Source organism: Tyto alba, unplaced genomic scaffold, assembly GCF_018691265.1.
Source record: "Tyto alba isolate M040663 unplaced genomic scaffold, T.alba_DEE_v4.0 Super-Scaffold_22, whole genome shotgun sequence".
In the NCBI taxonomy this organism is placed as follows: Eukaryota; Metazoa; Chordata; class Aves; order Strigiformes; family Tytonidae; genus Tyto; species Tyto alba.
The window spans coordinates 27,415,949-27,435,459 of NW_024881296.1; the positions used below are offsets into that span (position 1 = coordinate 27,415,949).

General features: G+C 35.0%; 1 protein-coding gene across 11 annotated transcripts in view; it reads left to right on the forward strand.

Annotated features, from left to right (window-relative positions):
* Positions 1–19,511, forward strand: part of REPS1 (RALBP1 associated Eps domain containing 1) — a 67,463-nt gene that overhangs the window by 24,361 nt on the left and 23,591 nt on the right. For 10 of the 11 annotated variants that reach the window (XM_042796245.1, XM_042796237.1, XM_042796238.1 and 7 more), the window contains 5 exons: positions 6,438–6,591; positions 13,227–13,354; positions 13,831–13,993; positions 14,299–14,362; positions 15,207–15,361. In XM_042796245.1, coding sequence (XP_042652179.1) covers positions 6,438–6,591; positions 13,227–13,354; positions 13,831–13,993; positions 14,299–14,362; positions 15,207–15,361 — 664 coding nt within the window. The remainder of the gene's footprint in view (positions 1–6,437; positions 6,592–13,226; positions 13,355–13,830; positions 13,994–14,298; positions 14,363–15,206; positions 15,362–19,511) is intronic. The other variant, XM_042796242.1, reaches the window with a different exon arrangement.

Genomic DNA, 19,511 nt, shown 5'->3' on the forward strand with positions numbered 1-19,511 from the left:
TGAGAATGTGACATCTATGCAAGCACTTTTGTTGACACAGGTACATTAACCGTGGTGTATATATATATCTCTATATATTGGTAGTGACAGCCATGCTACTAAGAATGTTAATGTAGGCCAATCTTGAGAATCTAGATTCTGTTGAGTTCTTGTGCTTTTTTGAAATAAATTTTCCTAGTAGAATTAGGAGCTGCCATTGTAGATAGAAGCTCTTTTGGGCTTTTTTAAAAAAAAAAAAGGAATAAGACAAGTGTACTGAAAACAGTTTCTTAGAAGCAGCAACATCAGTGTTGAGATTAGGAAATACTTTCTGTCTTCTGGAAGTAGCATACAAGTAAATAAATGTTCTCATTATCAGTTTGTTAGATAATGTCTTTGATGTTTTGTGTTTTGTTGTTCAAGCCAAAAAGCAAATACTTTTTCCAGTGTCTTTAAGTGTGATCCAGGTGTTAATCAGATACTGCTTTTGGATATTTACACCCAGCTTGCCACCTTTTTGAGGAAAGGGGGGATAGCTAGTTTCAGTAATGTCGAGGCTCTAACAGCCAAAGAACATGTATCTGGCAAATGCTCGTAGGCTGAACCTTGCTATATCCAGGTGCAAATAAAAGGTAAAGCTGAAAGTACTTGTCTACCTATGTGTGCATTTAAGCAGAGTACTGGCACTCGATTATATTGATTTATTGCTGTATCAGTGCAGCCTTAGGAGGGGACAGCTCAAGTTTGGCACATATAGGGGTCAAAATTTGATCATTTTAACTTATTTAACTATGTGAGAAGTTGCGTGACTTTCTTTTAGGGTTTTGCCAGTAGTCCATTTCTGTTCGCTTCCATTTTGTAGATTGATCAGGTAATTCCAGGTAAAATGTATTTGGTAATAAATTGTTTAGGAACATAGGACTGGAAAAACCTCTTGTGTCATTGAGTCTAACCCTCTATTATAATTACAAGTTGTGTTAGATAATGAGGTTTTTTAAAAGTATTGAGGGTCCTCTCTTGAAATTGCAGTCTTTTATCTGTACTGGCCATGTTGGGGAAAACTATTCCAGAGCCTTAGTAGGAATTTGGTGGAGTATTTGTGGGAATATGGTGAGAATTCCCACTTAATTTTCCTCAGATCATGTGATACCTGTTCTTTTAACAGCTTTGTCCTTAGTATTTGCTGCAGAACATCACCGGTATTTACTGGAAAACCACTGTGTTCCCTCTTAGCTTTGTTTTGCTCGACGAAACAATCCATAGTCTCAGTTTCATCTCATAAAATGTTTACCAGTAATCCTCATAATCCTTCTCTGCCTTTGATCCAATTTTAATTTGTTCTTATTGAAAATATTTTACTAGATTTGTATTTCTTATTCCAAATGAGGTCTCACCACTATTAATAGTATTTTGTAGGATACTTCCCTACTTCTGCTTCATATCTTACCTCATATACCTTAGCAGCTGTGAATAAAGCAAATCTGTTATATTTGACATGTTGTAGTGGTCTGAGAGTTGAGCTGTGCAACCAGTCTTCTGTTTCCAGCAGATTGTTTCTCATTATTAACTGTTGTATTAATTTTCACTATGCAAGAAACTGTATTTTATATTTTAAAACTCAATAGTTTACTGTTACCCATGTCCTGAAAGGAATCCATCTGTCTGCCTTCTTATATTTGTTGTCAGAATTCATCAGCATGCTATTTAGTGTGCATAATCAGTTACCTAAAGTATGAAAATAGGCCATTCCCCAAATCAGTCATTCATGAACATTATTAGAAACTTCCCATAGTTCCCATTCTAACACAATTGAGCTTTGTTCCTTCTGTAGCCATTTCTTTTGCACCTTAGATTCTTGTATTAATCTCCCCATTGTTGGAATTATTATTTTTTTTTTATGACACCCCACTGAAGTATGCTGAGTTTCAGGTTAAGTTTAGTGCTGTTCCTTTGTCCAGAAAATCACAAAAATAGTATCAGCTGACTTAAGTAAAATTTCCCTTTTTGCGATTTATCCCTTTTCCATTTGTCTCTGTGGTATTATTTTCTTCAAAACCTAGTCTAAAACCTTTCAAACTTTTGAGGTCAAACTAACAAGTATGTAATTGGCTGAACCACGAGCCTTCTCTTTAAAAATGTTTAGTGCTGCATGTGGAGAAGCTCACATTGAACCTTGGACTATTTTGTTCTTCAATATGAATGCTAGTTGATTACAAAAACATGGGTTCTGCAATGCAATTACCATCTCTAGCATAATCTTTCTTCATGATGGATCTGTTCCCTGACTCTTATGCAGGCTGTGTGGTATCAGGACCTGGATTACAACACCCTTAGAGCTACCCTTCGGATACCATGTCTGGCTTCATTGTCTCTGGAATTCTCCTTAGGAGGCTTTCTTCTGGCCTGAGGTGTGAGATCCAGGAAAAGGTTTATAATCTCATTTGACTCATCTATGCTTGCAATGCCCTTTTGAGGTTGAGATCCCTCCAGAGTTGCTTTAGCACAATATTGTGTTGCCTAATGCCAGTTTGTTTGACTTATCTTCACTAAGGTTCTTTTTTAAGAACCATATATTATATCACCTTTTTTAAATTAACATGTTATTTTTAGTAACTGCTTGTCAGTCCAAAAAGTCCAAGTTCTGAGTCCTTCATAGTGTCTTGGTTTTGTAGTTTCATTTTGACAAAAATCATGCTTTTTTACAACTTCTTTAATGTGATTTTTTTTTTTTTTAAGAGGGATTTTTGCCTGGTGGCTATAACCTTATTTTTTGATTAGCTATTGAGAAGAATGTTCTCAGCAGTTTTATTTAACATGAAAATGTTAAATAGTTATTAACTATTTATGTCAACATACTTTCATTTAGAGCTGTTTTCTGGACTAATATAAAGAGGAAAAATAAATGTCTTAAGATAGGAAAAAAACAATATAATTGCTATGAGTTTTATTGAGGTTTGTGTGGAGAGAGATTAAAAACTAGTGGTTTAAATGTTTAAATATAATTGCATTGAAAGTGCTAAAACAGTTTATCAGAATAAGATTTTAATAGTAGCTGATCTCATAAATGATATGTCAACTACAGTATACATATGGTGAGTAAAATTGTTGAAGTTCCCAAAGATGTTAGGTGGGCCAGTAACCCAGATTAGGCAAACTGTTGTAGTTGTTACATGTTAGAATTTTGAAGAGCAATTAAGTTCCATTCTGTACACTGATACTCTCCTAAAAATCTGATCCTGGATATTTCAGGCTTTCAAAATTAGTTTCTTATATTAAAAGATTGGACAGATGAAAGTGAATGACCTTGCTTCCCCAGCTGCAGCATACACTCAGAAACTGAGAGTGTTTTGAGAATTTGAGTGTATATGCTGCAGTTGAGGAACAGAAGTTGTTCTAACGAACATACCACCTCAGTTTACTACAGGGTGAGTCTCAGTGCAAAATTCAAGTGGAAACTTTGTACAACAAACCATGTTTTCTAGTCAAGTGCATGTGAAAATTACTTCTTACCCACTGCAAAGGCAGATACATAGTTGATATTAACCTATATATATAAGGGTTGAATGATCCTGTATATAATAGCAGTTTCAATAAATCCCTTCTCACTGTGTTTTTGCATGACTGCTTGTGAATGAGTCAACGTTTCTACAGTCCTGCCTCCTCCCCAGTCTTCTCTGGCTTGCATCTTCCATTACACTTGCATCGAGCCATTGGTATTTTGTCTAAGCCATTTTACATATCTGGGTATACACACATATAGACAGACACTTATATTTGTGTGTGTATATATAAATACATACAGATATTTTAAAGGAGTTTAGCTCTCCTAAGCTTCTAGTAAACTAGAATCAGTGAATGCTGTGAGTGGTATAGGTGAGTGACTGCGATTGCACAAGGGAAAGATGGTGCCACAGTAATGCTATTTAAATTTGGTTTAAACTGTTTTGGGAACATGTCTTATAATGCTGGTAGAGCTGGAAATATGGCTTCTCCCTATTCCAGAAGTTTTTTGACATCAGAGTTAGTGACATGCTTTTGCTCTTTAACAGTTTTGGAGTCTGTAAGTTGAAGTTCCAGATCAACTGTGAGAAATCTGTAAATGATCAGAATTCTGATACAACATTGACTGGAACACTGAGAACAAAGATAATTATTTATTATGTTTGTACTTCTGATGATCTGATTACCATTATTACATGCTTTACAGAATGGCTTGAACCACATGTGAATAAACATTTAGAAGAATTATATTTACAATTTTAGAAGGATTATATTTACTATTTCTTCCTATGCCTTGAGCATAAGGCCAAGTGTTAGACAGAGGCTTACTGAACAGTTGCAGTTGTCAGCTTCATTAGAGCAAGGCTGTTTCATGAGGACTATGTGTCAAGAGTTCTAATATTCACATGGAGTTACTAGAAGTAGTGAGTGGTTTCTTTTAGGTAGACTATCATATGTTTGTCAGTCTCCGGTTTTCCTCTGTGTCTTTCTGGACCATCTGATTTATCAGAGTAAGAGTATTGAAGTAAATTAATAGTGTCTGTGACCAAGCATAGCTTTCCCTAGGTTTACTCATGGTATTTTGTCTAAAAATTCAAGCATTGTTCAAATCTTGTTTGGTAAAAGATGACTTGTATAAAAGCCAATGGAAGAGGAAGCTTTTCATTGATTTCAGTGATGCATCGTCATGGTTCTCCTAGCACCTCTTGTGCTATGCTAAGCAGACTAACCATTCAACCTCAGTCCTAGCTTCAAGCCTGCAAGTGGCATTCTGGATACGCTGACTCTTTCCTCTTTTGCCCCCATGTACCACTAAGGGTAAGAATGTACTGTCATCTAAAATTTTTTGTAAAATACAATGCTAAGAGAAGGAAACCTAAGGCAAATTTCAGAAGCGCATATAACTGCAACAAAATCTTGAACTGGTGGAGGTACTGTGGAAAAACAGTGACTTTGTGCAGTCAGCTGTTCTCTGAATTAAAAGTTGAAGTGAATTAGTATTGCACCCCGCTACTTTGTAGTATTCTTTGCCAACACATATGGGCATCATTTAAATGCTTTGAATGGAAAGATCAAAATCGCGTGGTCTAGGAATTTATTTAAGAAAATCTGACTCAACTCAATGGTCAGAACTTTCAGGAAATACCTCTGTTGCAGGTTCAACCAGACTGGACCTGTATCCCAGGAAATATGAAAATCAGAGGGCAAAATAAGGGTGAAAGCTTACATCAACACATTAGAAAGTAACTAGTCATCACGGCTCTAAAACTTTTTTGTTAGGATGTATGTAGTTGTAGTATGTACCTTACTTGGAGAAAAGCTTGTTTATGGCTCATCAACTTTTAGACTTTTACAGATGTAATATTGATTAAAAAGCGTAATGACCTTTGAATATTCAGCAAATTAAACCAGTTCAGTTTTGGGAATCATGTGGAAGCCTACAGTTAGTCTGGCTGTTGGTACCTGATAGTATGTTCACAGTTGTTAACATAGAGTACCAAACATTTTTTTGTCTACTGCTGAAACAGATTTTGAGATTTTTAGCTTTGTTTTTACTTTTCAGGAAACTCGGAGTTCAAGCTTTGCTTTCTTGTTGTACTTGTTTTCACTAATACGGTTTAGTTTAAATTGGGAGATCTGGCAAACAGGAATTTCAAAAGACGTAGATATAGGGAGGAAATTACTTTCTACTATATAAACACATTACTTTGTACAACATAAATGATTTTTTCCTTGTATTTTATTTGAAATGGAATAAACTGGTAATCTGAATGTCTCATGAGAACTGTTTCCTGGTAGAAATTGCACATGTGATTCTCTGTTTCCTACCTGTTCAGGGAGAATATAGTACAATATGTGATTAAAGAGAAGCTTGAGCCATAACATCAGGGCAAAACTACCTTGTAATTTGTACAGCAGAGAAGTATATCCTAGATGGCATAATTCTTTGAAAATATTACATTTATGTTTTTGTATATTCAAAAAAAAAAAGAATATGGCCTGTCTAGTGACTTTTTTCAATGTTTAATTCTGGTTTGTTTTTTAAATGAAAGTAACTGATTGTGAATCACTTGATGAAATTTAGGTATAAGTTGTACAGTAAGTAATCTTTTCTTTTGAGACCTGGGTTCAAATGTAACTTTTATCACAAGTGAAAGTGAGTCTTATAATCTAGTTTCCTTTGTAGCTAAGTCATTAACTTGGCATTGCTCTTGTCTTAAGAATGCCAAGTTAAAAATATATTGGATTATGTTGTTTGAAGTGAACATGTCCAGTCCCAATCATACTGTACCTGACTTCTGCCATTCCCTCATTTTAATAAGTACTAAAATTTTCACTCTCTAAAATGAGACTTTTAACTGCAGTGATGGTTGTTCCTAGAAATAATGGTTTTTAGATAGGCTTCTATGTATTTAGTTATTTAGTAAAAAACTTAAAAGGTTCCTTTGTTTTATTAGGAGTCCACTTCTCCAGTTGTTTCACCACAGCAATCCCCACCAACCTCTCCACATACATGGAGGAAGCACAACCGCCATCCCAGCGGAGGGAATAATGAACGACCTCTTGCTGGACCTGGGCCTTTTTGGGCTCCATTTAGTGAAGCACAACCAGGTATAAATATCTTCTGCTATGCTTCAGATGTAACCCAAAGTTGTGGAATTCTTAAATACGTATCTTAAATGAGTTTAGGGCAGTGTAACTTTGTATTTTCCAGTCCTGAAAACTTCCTTGCAGATTCAAATGTTCATGATGATGGCAGCACTATGGTCTTGCATATGGTGGATCCATTTCTTAGTGTGGTATGGGAAATGCTTAGAGCTTGGAGGGAGGAAAAGAAAGTATGGAAGTTGCCCAGTGGAAAGTTTTCTAATACAAAACTGACTTCCTATTGAAATTGTCCAGGAGCTGTCAGTATACCCGAAAACCTGGGGAGCTTGAGGGAAAGCAGCAGCTAATGTACTGTTTGTTTAAATTATGTTTCTGGTAGATTAGATGAATTGTCAGAACAAATAATTTTTTTTTTTTGCTTTCTATAAAGGTTATGTAAACATAACTGAAGCTACTGTATCTACAGTCTGTCAAGGTAGAACCACTTGTTTCAGTAAAGCTTTTCATCCTTTATTGTTCTTCATTTAACATGAAAACTCCTTTTGATCTCTGTGCTCCGATTTAAAAAGCTTTCCCCTTTAATATCTCATACTTCAAAAAGTTCTGTATTCTGATACCTGATAGACTTAATAAATTTGGGAACAGTGCAGCAATTCAAATTCAGGTTCTGTTTTTGATGATACTGCTAAATAATGTATCGCATTTTGTAGGCTGTAGTTTCAGATGGAACTATGGTTGGTTGGTTGGTTTATTTCAGTTGTGATATTCCAAAATTGATCTGTTACTATTCAATTTATCATCATTCTGTAGTTATAAGCATCCATGGAGGATCGGGAATACTGTTGTTAGAATTGGTTAGATAAGGAAATAAAACTTACTTCAGAAGTGAAATGGGTTATATGCAGAGGTTTATGCCAGTGTCCTGAATGAATGTTGTTTGATAGTAAGTGCCAGTTGATTGTCTGCTCACTGCATATATAGTCACTTCTAAGGGGTTCAGTCCAGGCATTATGATTTTTCAGCAGTCAGTTTCTTGACCTTTTTCTTGCATAGCTTAGTTAATTTGCTTTTCTTGCAAGCTGAAATACAAGTTTGTTTGGTAGCTGATTGTTAACTTGTGAAGTTTTTCCAAGGACTCCAAGGAAGTATGAAAACTATTACAACTGTTAAGAGTTCAGTATTGTCCTCTTTAAAACAAAGTAGCAATACCATGTTAATATTTCAGTTTGGCAATGCTTTCCCTGTGATATCTAATGAATAAATTTTTCAGTAGTAGTCTGAAAATATTTCTGAAGTAGCTCAATATTCACCAGTTTTATATTCCATACTGAAATACATTCATAGCATGTTTAAAGTAATTTGGAGATACTGCTATAGAAAGAATATCTGCTCTGCCAGTGCTAAGAACAGATTGGATTTTAATGTATTAGTTTAACAAAAATTGTCACTGTGGGTGAATCTTTTACACTGCAGATGATTAATTATTCCTTTGAATTTCAACTGCTGTAGAGAGTTTGTACTACTTTTTCCCCTTTCTTGAGCCTACTTCTTAAGGACAGCATTTTGTAGAAAAATGATGTTTTGCTGGCATTTAGGTAGAACCAGATAGACTGATTACTTTTCTTAAAATCAGCACTGCAAGCTCATCTTGATTCCAATGCAAGATGTTCTTGAAAAATCAGGTAATTTGCAAGCATGTGATATTATTTCAGTAGGATTTATGGCAGGACTATGCCATTTCACTTGTGATCCAAGAAAAATAAGAACCCAGGTCTCTTTGCTTGTATTTCACATTATATGAAACACTGTTTGAAGGTAATGGGGTTGTCAACTGAAAGCGTGGAATCTCAAGTCTGAAAATGTTTCTGATGAGTCTAATAATAAACAGCATCTTACCTTAAACCAGAAGGACAAAAATCAAAATATAATTTTTTTGTTTGGAGGAAGATGTTTAAACAGAAAGGTTCTGACTTATGCATAGTAAAGACACTCCATTGCATCATCATACTCCCACCATGAACAAAATTAAACAGTGGTCTCTGTATCAAATTGGGCTGTAGAATAATTCTTAGATAATGGCTCAATTGTTTTTTTTTTTTAAAAAAACCACATTGTCTTGTATCAGAAGTCTTAAGTAAAACTTACAGCTGTAGTGTTTTCAGTTTCTTGAGGAAGAAAATGTGTTCTCATCCCAACAGAGCAAAAGAATTTTGATTTTATATTATTTTCTGCCACTGTGCTGTCCAGTAATTCAGTTAAGATAGTATTAGTGATGCTTCATAACTAGCTGGACTCTGAGGCACTGTCATGACTAGCTCACAAATGAAATCAGAAGCCAAGGCTTCTTACCTTCTTCTTTTAGGCCTTTTTGTAGAGAGAGCCCCAAAGGGTGCATGTACTTTACTTTAATCTCAGGAATTAAAATTTCAGTGGCAGACATTGATCAATTGTGTAGAATGAAATTTATAGTTAGTTCAGGTTTCATCCTTAAATTTTGGAGTCAATTCTGTTAGTCTCTCAAGTCTTGCAGATGTCTTTGATTTAACAGTTCAAGATAACACTGTTCAAAAATCATGTTATTATGTCCAAGTTCTGGCTTGCATCTCAGATCTGGGTCATTCTTCACAGATTAATACAGTGGATGACTGAACTCCTTGTTGGAAAAAGAATTGTATATGAGATGAGAAACTTTTGTTCCTGTATACAAGAGAGGGGAAAAAAAAATACTTCATATTTTTACCTTTTCATCTCATTTTGCACTGCAGCATCAGCTGCTAGAAGGATGCTGATGGTTACAAACTTGGGAGAAAGAACCCCTTCCTCACATCAAATGACAGTCAGGATAGAGGCTAGAAATTATTTTTCATTACCTTGTAGTCTGTTTGGACTGCAAGCAAAACAGCATTTATGTTGGTAGTATCCAAATAATGATTTCAAACTTGTAAAAAAAAAAAAAAAAAATCTGAAGTCTTCTGTTCAGTCATAGGACCTCTGTTAGCTTTCTTTGGCATTGCATCAAAGTTCTGTTTTGATGTCTGAATATGTATGAGAACTTGCAGCCCTAAGCCACACTTCTTTCTTTTCCTTGTTGGGAGAGATTTTGCTGCAGTTCATGAAATCAAGAACCAGAAAACTTTATTAACAGAAGCAGAACATGTCTGTGGTGTGAACAGTTCACTTGCATCTTTTAGAGTCCAAAGATACTTACTGTGCTTGCGGGGGACTAAATAACTACTTTGTCTCCTAGTTACTGCTTCAGTAACTGTTGATAATTGTCCCTGTTATGAGTTAAGGATTATTCTTACCTGGATGTGATTCAGGGAGGGATGAGCTCTACAGTGTTTTGTTTTATTGTCAAAACTGTACTTGCCTTCTGGTTTTGTTTCATCACAAATTGGTGGTAAGGAGAGTTCTTGCTATCTTACAAAGTTAGTTGCAAATTTAGTTCTCAGCCTAAACCTACATTTGTATAGTTACTGAAAACTACAAGCTACTCGGGTGTTATCTAGATAGACCATTTCTTACATGGACGTTTGTAGCTTAAAGTGAGAGGGGTGACTTTTCTCCTACTGTAGATGGGATCATTTTTGATAAGTTATCAATGTGGTGGTAAGATATTCAAGATAGAGAAGAAGGATATAGAGCAGCCACAGGAATGTTAGGTCTTCATACTAAACAGTGCATTAGACTTCACCAGCTAGTTCAAATCTAATAATTGGTCTTAGGCCTACTCTCCATTCCATAATGGTGTTTTCACTGATGAAAATGCAGAGAGACTGTTAAAGGTTGTTTCTTCATTGAGTTACAAATCAGAAAATAAAAATACACTGATAGTTCTGAGTCTTCTCTGTGACCCAGTTTTCTTCCACTTTTCCTTCTACCTCAGTGTTCCCAGTCTGGTTTTGCAGTTTGAGAAGAAAGTGCAGGGTGGCTATCTCCAAGTCAAATGTTAAATAGGTGTACATGTAATGATTGAGAATTGAGTTAATGGCTGATGGTAGTCCCTGAATGTGTGTAGATCCAGTTGTCCACAGCTACTAGTAGTCTTTCTCCAGTGTTTTCCAGCCTTCCCATCCTGTGTCCTAAAACATTGCATTGCGGAGTGAATAACAGGAATGGAAAAGCAAGAGTGGTCTTGTTGGGATTATTTGAGTAGGGGAGAAAGGAAATGGTTCTTGGAATACTTAAAAAGTATTTGGAAAGTATGACAGTTTGGTGCTACTGACATTTTCAAAGCAGTGCTTTGACAGTGATGGAAGAGTGCTAAGTTGGGTACAAATTGAACTGTACTAAGGCAAGTTGTTGGGGGAAGTAAGGGTGGAGTAAACAAATAAGGTCAGTGGTAAAAATGTCAGTGTCTGGAGGGCAGAGAGCCATTGTATCAAAAGTAAAATTTGAGTGTGGCATATCCATAGAAGAGATGAGAAGGACTTGTATGGATCTTGTTGTCTGTTATCCCTGTGCTGAGAAAGACTGAGCTTTTCTGCACATTTCTTTCTAGTATTTTACCGCTACTGAAGAACGCCAAGGCAAAAAGCATTTTCAGACTCATTTGCTTTATTCTCAGCAATTTTGGATAAAGTCAATAGAAGCCCCAGGCAACATCAGGAGGTTCCAGAAGTGGAGGACATATTTGGGAACAAAAGGAATATCTAATAGTGGCTTTTTATCCTAGTAAAAATCCCCTTTTTAAAAACACACACACACACAAAAAAAAAAACACACACACAAAAAAAAAAACAAAACAAAACAAAAAAAAACCCAAAACAAACAAAAAACCAAACAAACAAAAAAACAAAACAAACAAACAAAAAAAAAAAACAAAACACAAACAAACCACACACACAAAAAAACACAAACAAACAAACAAAACAAAACAAAAAAACCCAAACAAACAGACAAACAAAAAAAAACCCCTTGGTGGTATTCTTACATTTTGATTAAATTTAGAAATAATGTATCCTCTTGATTTTGTATATTTATCTCCTCTGAAAAATCTTTCTCCCCCTGGAAATCTTAATTTTTACTTTATGTAATAAAAGATGAAATGTGTTGTGCACAATTGTGGCTACTGTAGGGGAAGAGCAAAGATAAACCAGTTCTAAGCATTTCTCTCATTACTTTCTGCTAGGAAGAAGGTCATTTATGGAATGAAAGAGTAATGGCATACTGCCAGATATTAAATAGCAATTTTATATACTAAGTGTTACTGTCACTTTAAATGTTAGCCCTCTGTGCATCACTGATTTTTAGATTTCCTTTACTCTCTTAACTAGCACACAATCTGCAGTAGTCTCATCAGTCTCCAAGAACCTGAAATTGTTGATAGTTGTCAGCTTCATAAATAGATCACCTATACATAAATGGACCTCTCATAGCAATATTTTTCAGTCAGCATCTTGGCAATAAATTTTTGTGTTTTATTGCTTCAATTTAGATTAAATTGGCAGGATTAGAATTATTATATTAATATCATATTTCTTGTTTATGTGTTTTGTGGAGAATTTACAGAAACTCACAAGAAATTGACCTGCCTTGTAAAATGAAATCTGCTTTTACACAAGGCAGAAATTACTATCTAAGTATGACTTTAACATATTCCAAGAGAAAGCATTTTGTTGTGCAAGAAGAGTATTAACCAGTTTCACAACTGCTGTTTAGACTTAAAGAGTTACAGCATTTCTTTTCAGAGTCCAGGAGTAGAATGGAGTCCTGGGATTCTTCCAGACTTGTTCTGGATGGTTTGTTTTCCCCTCTGATCTGAGTTCCTTAAATTTTAATTTGCAACTGCAATTTAAGAGAATTTTGAGGGTTTTGTAGATAGAGCAGTGGGTGGTCAAATCTTTCTATAGTTGCTTCACTGTTATTTTAATATTAAGACACTGAACTTCGGCAGTACTTCAGAAGTAGATTATAACAAGGCACTTGGTGAATCTCAATTAGCGTATTCCAGATAGTTAATACATAGCAGATGTCAGCACTCTATATGGATGCCTTCTATTATTCTTGGCCTGTTTTTAAGCAACTGAGTTAAGTTAGTCTAGAAATAAATTGGAAAAAAAAAATGTATCTGTGCCAAAAGCCTGATTCCTAAGCGGAATTTCCAAGGCTTTGTTATTTGAATGGCAAACTAAAACCTAAAAAAGAAAAAAGTTTAATAATAATGATTATAAGGTTGCATGCTAATACTTTATGCTATTTTTAAATAGCTGTTTGTCCATACAAGTGTTGCTCATTTCAGTTAAGTGAAAATTTGGAGTATTAACTCATACAAAACCCATTTAGTGGGTTTTTATGTTTTACACACGTTACAGTAAGCTTGTTCCTCACTTCTGTATTTTTAGTGCAGATTTAAGCTGACCTGATGTAAAAATCTACAGCACTGAGTTGTCAGGAGGTGAACTTGTCACCCTGGTGCAATTTGGTTTTCATTTTCTTCACCATTCTACAACTGCGTATCTCCCTGACAGGAGCATATGTTTCAGGACTTTTTGGATTTGTTTTGGGTTTTGGTGGGTTTTTTTGTTTGTTTTTTTGGGGTTTTTTTTTTTTTTTTTTTTGACTGCTTTCCATATCCATAGTTCTTACTCAGTTTTCAAGGCTGTCTTTTGAAAAGGAAATGTTTCTTCTACTTTCAGGCTCATCTACTTCTAGTGATCCCATATGGTCTGGCCATTCACCACCACCCCACCAAGAAAATTGGGTCAGTTTTGCAGATACCCCACCAACCAGTGCTCTTTTAGCCATGCATCCTGCTTCTGTCCAGGTGTGACACTTTATTGGTGTTTGATTTGCTTCATTCAGATTGATGTTGCAATCTTTTTTTTCCTTTTTTTTTTTTTAATAATTTTCATTGTAGATGTTTACTGTGTATCTGATCTGTAGTCTCTTCAGTGCTATTTACCCAGCAGATACTTGTTTCATTGAGTAGACTTCATTTGGAACAAATAACTGAAATCTACTAATTTAAAACATGTCAACAATTGTGACTTCAAAACATTTGTGTTTAGCTTTTTTGCATATGTGCCATACTTTTTTTTTCCTGCTTACATACCTGCAGTCATTCCTATCCATATGTATCAGTGTGCAAAAATACCCTGTCATCCTGTAGATGCTGCTGATGGCTTCCTGCAGTTTAACTACTGTGAGATTTAACTATGCTTTCTTTTTTGAAGGCAAGAAGTTGAGAATTCATAGAAGCATTTTAGGTAGATAATACTGAGGAAAAATATTTCATTTCAGGACCAGACAACAGTACGAACTGTAGCATCAGCTACAACAACAAATGAAATTCGTAGGCAATCAAGTAGTTATGATGACCCCTGGAAAATAACTGATGAACAAAGGCAGTATTATGTTAATCAGTTTAAAACCATTCAACCTGATCTGAATGGATTTATACCAGGTAAGTAACCCTTTAAAGAATATAATTGTGGGTGCAGCAGTTCTGTTACAAACTTTGTTGTATACTTAGGTTTGCATATTATTTTGAAGAAAGTTCTGCAGTTTACTGATAATGTTCTAGTAAACTCCAGTGTAACACAAGAAAGGACTTGAAACTAATTTGCCCTTTCCCTTGATTTAACCCCAGTAATTAGTGCCACTTTTTTCCAAAACCTTTGCAAAATAGCTCATCTCCTTCACCATAACTAAGTCTTCTAATCCTTTAACTCACTTTAAATATTAAAAATGGTTGTTGTAATTTTTCAGGATCTGCAGCTAAAGAATTTTTCACTAAGTCAAAACTACCTATTCTTGAACTTTCTCATATTTGGTAAGTGTGATGTGTCTTTATTTGGGATAATTATTTAGAAAGGTGACAGCTATCTGTCAGTCATCTAATAATCTACTTACTAGAAGTTATTATTAAGTGAAATTTTACTAGTACTGTAGCATGTTCAGTCCTACTCGCGTTTATACCAGTAGTTAGTGGTCTTTAGTGGGTCTAGGCTGACACTATTTACAAGGCATTTTGAGCTTTTGAAGAAATTTCAAACACTTCAGATTAAGGAGTAATTTATTTGAAGTTTTTATTGTTAAAGATACAGTTATTTTAAATTATTTATTTAGTTATATTCAAGTCTAAATAAATTTAATTTAAATGTACAGATGTAAATATTTTTAGATGCAATTCATGGAACTTGATGACAAATTTATCTTTGACTTGGTGCAAACCTTGTATTTCACTGTATTTGTACCGCATCATTGCAGGCTATAATTAAATGACTTACCTTGGCAGATTTGATCTTTCTTTCAAGGTAATGATTTCTAATTCAGGTACTTTTTCCATTTAAAACAAATCATATTGCCTCAGCACTGTCATTTCTTAATATACTTTGCCAAAAATCTGAGGCCAATAATATTGTGTAGCACTGTCTTAAGTGAGTGAAGAACCTGGAGAGGTAGAAGTGGGTTAAATGACCTTTAAGCTCTAAGAAATGTTAGAAGGCTCATCATCTTTGAAGAGTGAAGTATGTAGTGTTAATATCAAGTGTTTAATATGGTAAAATGAATGATAAACTGTAGTCTTTGACCTTCCAAGTAGAACAACAGAGGTGTGTCTTTTGGAAATAAAATAACCTTAAGAAATTTTATTGATACTAAGTTTTCCTTTTTAGGGAACTGTCAGATTTTGATAAAGATGGTGCACTGACATTGGATGAATTTTGTGCTGCATTTCATTTGGTAGTTGCCAGGAAGAATGGGTATGATTTGCCAGAAAAGTTACCTGAAAGTTTAATGCCCAAACTGATTGATTTGGAAGACTCGACAGGTAAGACATGCTTCAACACAAATTTCACTGTTTTCAAACAATGGTGTAGCTGTTACAGTGTGTCAGCAGATACTTACAAGTTTGTTATGAGCATGATGCATTAGTATGAGTTCTGCTTGTTAATATGTGCCAGAAGTCCCATAAGTGAAAAGCAACTATTATTTCATATAAAAGTGGTGTTTAAAAACAGGATGTTTGTGGCCATCTTCCTTTTTTAATTTTAAAACAGATAAAGGAGACAGAATACTTTAAAACTGCTCTAGGTTACTTTTTCAACAGGCAGTCTTTGCTTGGAAAGTCAGGTTATACTGTGAGTGCACAGGTACTATGATTTCGTAGGATTTTATTTCTCACGCTGTGTCTGTAGGTTGTCAAAGACTTTCATCTGATGGTTATTGATGAGTTCTTAAGCTAGATACTGTGGCTCTTACTACCTCTGCTTTAATAATTAAACCAATTTTTGTGGGAGTAATTTAGCTCCTAAAAGAACCTTTCCAACAGCAGTCTGCTGCAACTGAAGTGTTTTCAGTATGAGTAAGCATTTTGCTATGAGGAAGACATTCATAAGTAATACCTGCAATTAATTGGGTGAATACCTAGCAAGTGTCTAAAACCTACTTTTGTGTTAACTTGATGGCCAAATCTTCATAGGAAATAGAGTAACATTTATTTCTAGAAACAATGGTTAGTATCTGTATCCGATCTTCTACTGCCTTTGTTGGTAGTAGATTGCAAAGCTTTTTTCATTTAATTGAAGTTGTCTGGAAAATTTACAAATTGGACATTAAACCAAAAAGTGTTATGTGTATGTTTTATTGTTCTTACTTTGCAGGTGACTGTCTTAATATAAAACTTGAACTTATTTTCATGAGGTACAAAGTGGTCTTTAAATTTGAGGAAAAACTACTTTTAAATGTAGGAAAATTAAAATTAAAAAATGCATTCCTCTCTGGTATTAAAGGAAAGTTATGTTCTAGTGAATGTTAAAAGATTACCATGTTGTGGAAGTTGTGTTTAAAAAAAAGTTACAATTGATACTTGGTTCTTCTGTTATTAATAGCTACAATGAAAATTGATAGTTCTTGCAAACTTGTTGAATTTTATTCAATTAACTAGATTTAATTTTTTATTTTTAGTTGTTTGGGGGTGTTTTAATAATTTGGGGCACCAGTATTGGAAATAGCTAATCTTGTCAAATCTAACATGATTTATCACCAAAACTTCCATGTTGAATGAAAGACTTTAGAAGTAGTTATTGATGTGTCTGTAGTTTTATTTCTAGTTACAACAGTCTGAATCTCCAGTATACATTTACTATTTTAATCTAAATTAAAAGTTACTCATAGGTCTATTTGCAGACCAGCGTGCATGTTAAATTACAAGGGTTCACCTTAAGGACTGTAAATCAGCCCAGAAAGATCAACCAGTTAAATTTCTGTAAATTTTTCTTTTTAGTTCCCATAAAAGCTGTATTTCAATAAAGCTTGCTTCCAACAGCTTTCTCAGAAATAGAAACTGTAACGTATGGCACTGGAGTGTCTTTCTGAGTGCTCTTTTTTCAGGGGATACAACTTTCTTAAAGAAATAAATTGTTAATGAACTTATGTTGACTGAAGCCTCCACTGTGAATAACATGCTTTTAAACTGTTGAAGAAGGTGAATTACTTGAGTGTCTTTTTAAACCAATGTGCAAGATGGTAAACTTTATTTCAGAAGTTAACAGTACCATTATTAATTCTGTCCTTTTGTTAGAAAGTTTGCCCTTGATCGTCCACCCTCTCTGTGCTTGAAACTTGCTGTCTCTTTCCATTCTGACTTTTGAACTAGTGGCCAGCGGAAAGAAAAGTAACAGAGGGCTCCTTGCACCCTATGTCTCTGTTCAGATGGAGGGAGGGCAGAATGTTTGTGGTCTACTCTGGCAGCCTCTCCCTCATCAGCCCATGTGAATCTATTATGTGACCAGCTGTGGGTGTCCCAAACCCTATTTACCTGTTGGCTTTGTTTTGCATCTAGTTTAATGACCAAGGATATGTATTTCTCTCACATGACATAGGCCTGTTGTATAATAAAGCATTTGTGTAGTTAGTAATTTTTCTGGTATAGCACTATGCATCTACAGAATTTTAGTAGGAAAAAATATAAAATGAGGTGCTAATATCTTTCTGCTGACTAGAGAGAGAAATAAGGTGTTTTAAGTTCTTAGAATAATGTGGTAATTCTACAATACATTTGAATGGTTTTAGTATTTTGAATTTCATCGTATATTTCAAAGAATTATTTGGATTGCAGCAGCTCCACTTAAGATTTAACACTGTGTTGTAGTTATTTGTAGATAGATAATGTCAACTTTTCAGAATGAGCAAGATATATCTGTAAGAACAGCCTTTAGAAGAAAACTGCACTGAATGAAAATTGGAGCATGAAGTCAGGCAGTTGTACAAATACTTCTCTAAGTGCTTCTACATTTATTTTTCAAATTGAATACTGCTAATAACATCTGCATCTATCTTGGCAGAATTTATGATCTACAACTGAAAAGAGCACTAGTCTCGCTTCCTGTTATGTAAATAAATGTGAATATTTTCCTTTAAACAAAGTTTTATTTCAGTTAGTAAAAGCTACCAACCCTTTACAAAACTCAAAGCAAGCTTTGCTTTTCTGTGAATTAGTTTTTTGCTTGGGCTGCTACAACAATGCCATTTCTCTGTAAGAAAAGGAATCTACCATGCTGTGTGTCTTGCACAACTTAATTACTTTAACCCCTGAAGTTTTCCATGGGAAACACATGTTTCATTTGGATATTTGCAAAATTCCTTGCATTACAGGTAACTGTGTAGCCTATCCACAGCAGTTTTCAGCCTTATCTTTTGACCTTGTGTTTAACACTAGTGGTTAGTTCAGTTATCTAGGCACCATGGTTGAAATGGAATGTTGAGTCATGTTTTAACTCATTAGAAAACTTTTATTCATATTTCACTTCAGAGCAATTGATAAACAATATGCATTCCCAAAACATTACCACTGGCATATTTTGAACTTCATATATTATTTTTTGTACAATAGCCACAGCATGTTGTCTTGACTACTTGGTGACATCACTGATGTAAATACCAGCTTGATGTACCCTATTTTTTATTGCCAGATGCTTTTTACCTGAAGCAGGTATTAAATGCAGTTTCTATCTGGAATAATTTGTAAAGCCATTTTTCCTAAAGGACGGTAGTACAAGATGCTAGGTGCTGGGCACAATTTTGGGAAATTGAGTCTCAACCTGATGTCTGGCTATTTATAGAGGTTTACAAGACCTTTGAAATTTTGATGAGTTACTAGTTTCTGTGTGTGGCCCTTCTCATGTCAGTAGCACCTCAGCCTCCCCTGGCCTCAAGATGGGACAACTAATTTCTTTCTGGCCTTCCATGTTTTGGCTGTTCTTTTTAGGCTGTGGCTCTTGCTGTCGCCAGCAGCACTTTGGAGATAATAACGGGTGGTGGTTGTTTTTCAAAGGTGAAGTTGGTCACTATTGACTATTCAAGTATTTCCAGTTCAATTTGACACTGGATTTGTTACAAGTTCCTTCTGAATGGAAAGCATCAGACAGAACATAGAGCTGTCGTGGCAAAACACCAGGCTGCAGAGTTCGTCTCTTCAGGAGACTGAAACGAGTCTCCTTTATAAATTCTAATAAATTTTTGGTACAGTGCATTGCACGTTCTTGTGGCAGTTATCTTCAATCACATATGTGTCAAGCAGTTCTTCTAAATGGTAATTTAATTGAGCAATCTTTCTCATGTGCAGTATTCTGTCTTGTTCAGAGTTTTAATTCTGTGGACCTCAAACATCTTGTTAATATATCTAGCTACTTACTGGTCACTCTTTTAACTGTTCCTGTTACATTATACAGCTGTTGTCTGAATTTAGTTTTTTTGAGTCTTTCAATGCATTGCTTTAGCTTGTAGTGTGGTATCTAGCAAAATAGAAGACACTGTAAGCAGGATTTTACTGTTATGCGGAATACTTAATCTACTGTTCAGATTTGCTTTACCCAATTCTTTTATGGTTTGAGCAGATCAAAAATAAGCGTGCTGCATCATGAGAATTTGTACAACTCAACTGAAGGAGTGCTTCTGCAAAGGACTGTACTTGCTGAAAG